Below are 7,136 nucleotides of genomic sequence, written 5' to 3' on the forward strand. Positions count from 1 at the left end.
GCCGCCCGTCTAGAAAGCGGTTTCCCATGATCCTCTCTTCCTCTTAGGCGCTGGAGTCGCCGGGCTTGTTGGAGTTGCCACCGTCATCATGAAGTAAGTGTCGCGGCCCGGCGAGACCATCCGGCCCCATCCTTCGGGCCGAGTCCCCCCCGCGGGGTCGGGCTGCCCTTCCTCGCCCCGCTCACCCGCTCTGCTTTCTCTGCCCCCGCAGGGTCGAGCTGTGCAGCTTCAGCGGCTACAAGATCTACCCGGGCCACGGCCGCCGCTACGCCCGCACGGACGGGAAGGTGAGGAGCGGGGCCTACGGGCTTGGGCGGGGGGCAGCGGATCAGCCGCCTTGTGAGTGGCGGACCTCGCCCGGCTGGACGAACGGGCTGTCCCCGGCTCCTCTGTTGGAGGGGCTAAGCGCTGGGGCCTCCTGTCCTAGCAGCCCTGGCCACGGGCCTATGGTGTGCGGGGCTGATGTGTTCCAGGAGCAGGCGGTATCCGACTTGCCTCTTAGGCGTTGAGGACAGAGAACAGATTACTCCTGCATAGGGAAGAGTCGTCTTTAAGCAGGAGCAGGTCCCGCAGAAAGTTTGAATGCCAGATAAGTTGATTGTGCTTCCCGTATGCTAAGTGGGCAGGAGTTCCGTGTGTCTGGGTTGCTAAAAAGAAATGTCATGTGAATGCTCATTGTTTGGAGATAGTTGCTCTTCTGTTTCCTTCTGTGATAGTAAGGTTTGACTTCTCTAGTGAATTTCTCAGCAAACACTGGCCTGAATGTACTGAGAGTTTACATCCTGGCATATATCCCCAGGTGGGGATGGCTTTTTTTAATACGTGGGTTGTACTACACAGTTGGTGCCATGTGCCTGTGATTGAGAATGAAGCTTGACATACTGAACATCATGGGAGGAGAGGGGTGTTTTTTTGTGAAATTTTGACGTTAGGCATTCCTTATTGAAGTGTGGTGGATCATCGGTATTTAAAGCACTAATCATTAGCTTTATAAGAGAACTGTCTACTTTCAGTATTTAACTGAGTAGTCACACACTTAACGTGATATTGTATACCCAATGACTAGTAACTGTCTTGAAATTTAATGTTAATGTGTTTAAGATACTTAAAAATATAAGTTTTACTTCCTAGGTTTTCCAGTTCTTGAATGCAAAATGCGAGTCTGCATTTCTTTCCAAGAGAAATCCCCGTCAGATAAACTGGACAGTTCTTTACAGGCGCAAACACAAGAAAGGGCAGTCTGTAAGTATACTTCATGCATTGTGATTAATAGTGCTTTAAACTTTGAAGTGAGAAATGGTTTTGTAGGTGTTATCAGAGCAATCATTACAGCCATCCCTGACAAGCAGAGAGGTTTCCCTAGACAGCATAGGGAGCCTACAACATTGAGCTCTGTGCAATGTAAATCTTCATGTTGGTAACAAGGTATTTTTCCAAGCTCTTGTGATTTTGAAGATGTTCACATGCACAAACACCACCACTGTTTTTTTTTTTTTTTGTTTGTTTGTTTGTTTTTTTGTATTTCATGTAGTTCTAAAGTTTTGAGTTGTGGCTTTGCCAATCGAGCACATTGAAATGAAATAGTAACAGAGGTAGCCGTGTTAGTCTGTATTCTATCAAAACAAAAAAGTAATCATGTAGTCAAAGAAGTGGGTCTGTTCCACAAGAGCTCAGCACCTAATAAATTATTTTGTTAGTCTTTAAAGTGCTGTATGACGGCTTCTTTGGTTTCTACATTGAATTGATGGTGGGTTTCTCTGAATCCACAGCTGCAGGCTTGGGAAGATATTTTGTTGGTTTCCTTTTGAAAGTTGGGCATTTATTGAGCACAAACTGTAATGGTTATTTCAGTAGCAGAGCCCCAGTCAGAGTCAAGCCGGACTTAGGGACTGGAATGTGCATGAAAACAGGTCATGATTTATTGAAAATCAGTACATGAAATTGGGCTGCTGATTGATCCACAAGTGGTACCTTGGGGTGTTTTGTTTGTTATAAATACACTGTGCTGGTATGATAAGCTGGTTTTAGAATGTTACCTTTGCAAACAGCTGGTATCAAAAATGTTCTCAACTGTTTGAAAACTTTGGCTGGGAAGTTGAAATCTTTGGAGATACAAATGTGTTGGGGCTACAGGATGGAATTTTGTCTGTATGCGATCTCGATGCTTTTATATTTCAAGCCTTATAAAGGTCTTCATCATATAACAAAGTGTTCTGTGTTTAAAAAAAAAAAAAAAACTGCCCAGAAAGTTCCTAGCATTTGGCTTGACTGGAGCAGAGAAGTGCATGCGTAGCTAGCATATGTCTACACCAGGCATAATTAGTATCAACCTTTTTTCTTTCTGAAGTTCCTCCTTCAGCCCCCCCTTAAAACAAAACAAAACAAAAAACCCCAGCCTTCACAGCACTTCACATCTCTGCTACAACTGTTTTTCAGCGTATAAAAGCCGGGGTGAATGTTATGAGTTAGCAAGGTGGCTAGGGCCCTACCCTGTGGTGCAGTGCTGCTCAAGATTTGGCTGGAGCCCCACGTAAGAACATAAGAATGGCCATACTGGGTCAGACCAAAGGTCCATCCAGCCCAGTATCCCATCTGCCGACAGTGGCCAATGCCAGGTGCCCCAGAGAAGGAGAACAGAAGACAATGATCAAGTGATTTATCTCCTGCCATCCATCTCCTGCCCTTGTACTGAAGGCTAGGGCACCATACTTTACCCCTGGCTAATAGCCATTTATGGACCTAACCTGCAAAAATTTATCGAGCTCTTTTTTAAACCCTAATAGAGTCCTGGCCTTCACAGCCTCCTCCGGCACAGAGTTCCACAGGTTGACTGTGCGCTGTGTGAAGAAAAATTTCCTTTTATTAGTTTTGAACCTACTACCCATCAATTTCATTTGGTGTCCCCTAGTTCTTGTATTATGGGAAAAGGTAAATAATTTTTCTATATTCACTTTCTCCACACCATTCATGATTTTATATACCTCTATCATATCGCCCCTCAAGAAACTTTCGCTTTCTACCCTGGGTCCCAACAAGTTAAATGCTGGTCTTGCTTGTCAGAACCTTTGAAATCTGTGGCAGACCCATAGGAAGCTCTGGAACCCTGATTGAGAGCCATTAATCTACAGTGCCTTGTTTTAAAAAAGGTTAATAACAGAGAGCTAGCTGTGCTAGTCTATATATTAGCGAAACAAAAAAGCAGTCCAGTACTATTTTAAAAACTAACAAAATAATTTATTAGGGGATGAGCTTTCATGGGACACTCACTGATCTGAAAAAGTGGGTCTGTCCCACGAAAGCTCATCCCCTAATAAATTATTTTGTTAGCCTTTAAAGTGCTATTGGACTGCTTTTAAGTTTGAGTTAATTGCTAGTTATCTTCCCAGGCAGTTGTTTCCAGTGTCCCTGTTACAAGAACAAACCTAAATTAATAAGAGGGTAGCAAAACAAACTCTTAGCCAGAAACCTCCTGAACACACACACACAGGCTCTGTCTCTCTCAAAGTTATATGGTCATCTTTAAAAGTGTGGCCCCAAAGATTAACAAATGTATGTGTATTTTTGGTATAATTTTGAACTTTTTTGAAGCAAAGTGATTTTATCAAGTGAAAGCTAATTAGATAAAAGGTAATCCTCAGGATTACCAGTTAAACCTGTTACAACAATTACACTGTAACAAGGTGTACTTTGATTTCAACCTGGGAAAAAGAAGAGAGCTTGATTTATGGATTTTTACAGCTGTTCTCCATGATATTGAAGCATTTGCAACTTAAAATAGGCTGGCAGTGGTGCCTCTGATTCTTGTATTGGGGTTAGAAAAGCTGTTCTTGAATGTAGGACATTAGAGAGCAGTGATACTGATATTCTGGTTACTGTTTCCTAATGTTGAGCAGACTCTTGATTCATCTAATATTTATGGAGGTTGATTCCATGACCATTAGAATAGCTCAATACAGCTAATTGATTAAAATGGCTGATTTAAACAGTTTTTTGTTTCTTTTTTTTTTTTGGGTACATGTTGAATTTCTCTAGTCTGGCACCCTTGGGCTCTGACTAGTGTCGAACCAGAGAATTTGCCAAACCACGTTATTGTCAAGCCACATTACCAATACTTCCACTGCTTACTAGGCTCTTAGAAGACATTGGGGGTGAACGAGAACTAAATACCAGCACAGCACATTGACAGCTAAGACTGGTGTCTGGAAGCAGACTTTATGGGACTGTGGGGAAACTTGGCCACACTCATAAGAGGACATCTGTCTAACTAAAATCATGCTGTGCCACAGATGTTGCTGGATTAGAGAGGTTTAAGCTGTATTTATTTAGTTGTCTTCCATATATTGTTGTGGTTTGTGAATTTATTTACTATTACAATGTTGGGTTCATTTATTTGCACATAAATTGGCAATAGGAATTGCCATTAGTCAGCATTTGCCAAGACTGTAATTTCCTGCTTGTATCTCAGATACTTCAATAGCAATTGTGTATATTTATTGTTTGATAGCTGCAGATAAACTTGGATTTCACAGCAACCACTTTTCTAATTTTCCCTTGGTGGATGGACAGGGAATGTTGTAGCACTAATTTCTTTTAAACTTTTTCATTTTTAGGAAGAAATACAAAAGAAGCGCACACGCCGTGCTGTCAAATTCCAGAGGGCTATCACTGGTGCATCTCTGGCTGAAATAATGGCCAAGAGAAATCAGAAACCAGAAGTGCGAAAGGCTCAGCGGGAACAAGCAATTAGGTGAGAATCTAATATTTTGTGGCAATCTCTTTAGTATTTCCAAAATTGTGGTTAGGATTTTCTTTATAAATCCCTAAACTCTTGAAGACCTCTGTGCTTTGTGTGGTACAGGCTTTTGAAAACTATCTTGGCAACTGTAAAATACTAAATAATATAGGATTGTGTTTGTATTTCTTGAGCTTTTAAAATTTAGCATTGTTCCAATAGTTCAGTATGATTTCAAGGTATCTCAGTGAGACTTGCCATTTTACTTAATATTTAATCAAACTCTGAGGAAATAAAGACATACAGGGTTGGTGAAATATTTTTTTAATTGGGTCTTCCTGAAATACTGAGGAAGTACAGTAAAGTTTTAGTTTCCTGGAAGCTTTTTAATTATCTATTTCAACAGAACTTGGTTCACCTTTGAAAGGGGGTGACCAGTGTGAGCGAGAGGGGAAAGAACAGCTGTTAATCTGTTCATGTTAATTCTTTCTAAAACATAATTAACAGGGCTGCCAAGGAAGCCAAGAAGGCTAAACAGGCAACCAAGAAGACTGCAACTTCTACCACAAAGGTAACATTCATTAGGCAATGAATAGCTACTTTGAGTGCATCTTGAAATACATTTGTGCCCAACATTTATTGGTGACTCGAGGTTTCTTTTAGCAGAATCCTGAGCTTCAGCATTCTCTGATATGGAGATTGTGTACCTCAGCACGGATTATTCAGGATGAACAATACCTGAAAGAGCATAAGGGTGTAAATCTTAAACATGCTCTAGCATAAAATCACTATCTGTCTAATGAGGGGTGTCTTATTTGTGAACTGCTTTTGAGAAAAGACCTGGACTGTGTAATTAGTCCAATAGCCCCATAAGTAAAGTTGTACTAATATATTGATGTATGCTTATTTTGGGCATGCAATGGCATCTGTTTTTCCTTCTATGTAATTCACAGCATTATGGTCTCTGTGTTACATGAGTATTTAAACTTAAACCTATGCAGACATGAGTAAAGGTAAAGCAGTTTACGTATAAATGTTGACAGTGTTATGTAGTGTCAGTTATCTGTAGTACGCTTGACATGACTGGTCTAATTAAATGATGTGGCAAAGCTTTTCAAAGCCAAAATGGAGACATTTGTTTGGAGAACTAATTTTCATCCCACTCAGTCATGTTTAATATTTCTTTACAGGCTCCCACAAAGGCTGCACCTAAACAAAAGATTGTGAAGCCAGTGAAAGTTTCTGCTCCTCGTGTTGGTGGAAAGCGCTAACATATCCAACAGTAGTTGGTTGTGTTAAATAAACATCTGACTTTCATAACTTGTGCATTGTTTTGCTAGGTTTAATATATGGGTTAAATGCTCATTTAAAAACTCCTTGAAGTGTGCTTTAACTGACCAATATAGCTAATTAAACAAATTACAAATGTGTACAAAAATGTAACTACTATTGAAGGTGATAGGGTTAGATTTAACCAGTTATGCAGTAGTAACTGGCTTAGCTGAGGGTGTAAATTTTAAACAAAAATAATTCCAATAATGCACTTCCAAGCTGTGTCTGCACTGCAACTTACATGTACAGCTCCCCTGTACTAGCTCACTTGGGCTGCAGGGCTGTTTCGTTGCTTCCTGCTTATCAATTGATGGCCACAGCTGAGAAGTGTGGGGTTTTTGTTTTTCCCCCCTGATCTCTTGTGTGTGGCCCCTGATTAATTTTCTGTGGGTTTGTGGCTCCTTAACCAAAAAGGTTCACTTCCCTGACAGTCTGTCAGGTGTTTGTCTAACCTGCTCTTAACAATCCCCTATGATGGAGATTCCAAAGCCTCACTAGGTAATTTTATTCCAGTGCTTAACTGCCTTGGCAGTCAGGAAGTTCTTCCTCATATCCAACCTAAAATTTGGGATGCATAAGCTTGCATAAATAATGTCCAACCTACACCGTTGGTCTGGCTCTCAGCGTGTTTACTACTTCAGTACAATCATGTCACAACTGCTTTAGAAAAACTCGAGCAGATATTCTCACTGAGTACAGTGGGAATTGAATATTTATCCTGGCCTCCCATTTTCAGGAAGGGCCAAGAGCATTTGCCAAAATTTCACCTTTTTCCACAGTTCTTTTCAGATTACAGAAACCCCATTCAAGAAAACTTTGAGAGAACACATAAATGAAACATTGCAAATGTATATAGTCCAAGGCGCATATGAACAGGAGGCAAAACTGCAACCCAAGCAATGTAATTAGGGTAGACATATGGTGGTAGAAGTTTATGCCGTTGCTATTCTACTAGTTCAGTTTTCTGCTGTAGAAGAGATACTCGGGTTTAATCTGCAGCTAGAGATAGAAATTGTTTCTAAACTGTATGTATTCTGCAGAATGAAATAACTTTTAGGTGATGTACAGCAAT

The 7,136-nt window shown here is 40.8% G+C and overlaps 1 protein-coding gene across 1 annotated transcript; it reads left to right on the forward strand.

The window, feature by feature from the left end:
* Positions 1-13: 13 nt before the first annotated feature.
* RPL24 (ribosomal protein L24) lies at positions 14-6,052 on the forward strand. Its single transcript, XM_074999094.1, has 6 exons — positions 14-93; positions 212-287; positions 1,132-1,242; positions 4,611-4,747; positions 5,240-5,303; positions 5,923-6,052. Exons 1-6 carry the CDS (start codon positions 89-91, stop codon positions 6,001-6,003), a joined length of 474 nt encoding a protein of 157 aa, XP_074855195.1. The 5' UTR covers positions 14-88; the 3' UTR covers positions 6,004-6,052.
* Positions 6,053-7,136: the final 1,084 nt, after the last annotated feature.

Source organism: Carettochelys insculpta, chromosome 1 (assembly GCF_033958435.1).
Source record: "Carettochelys insculpta isolate YL-2023 chromosome 1, ASM3395843v1, whole genome shotgun sequence".
Lineage (NCBI taxonomy): Eukaryota > Metazoa > Chordata > Testudines > Carettochelyidae > Carettochelys > Carettochelys insculpta.

Bases quoted from the DNA above. Each gene is read 5' to 3' on its own strand.
- RPL24 (XM_074999094.1), top strand. The intron at 1,243-4,610 runs GTAAGTATACTT...TTTCATTTTTAG, and splicing joins AACACAAGAAAGGGCAGTCT to GAAGAAATACAAAAGAAGCG. The intron at 5,304-5,922 runs GTAACATTCATT...ATTTCTTTACAG, and splicing joins CTGCAACTTCTACCACAAAG to GCTCCCACAAAGGCTGCACC.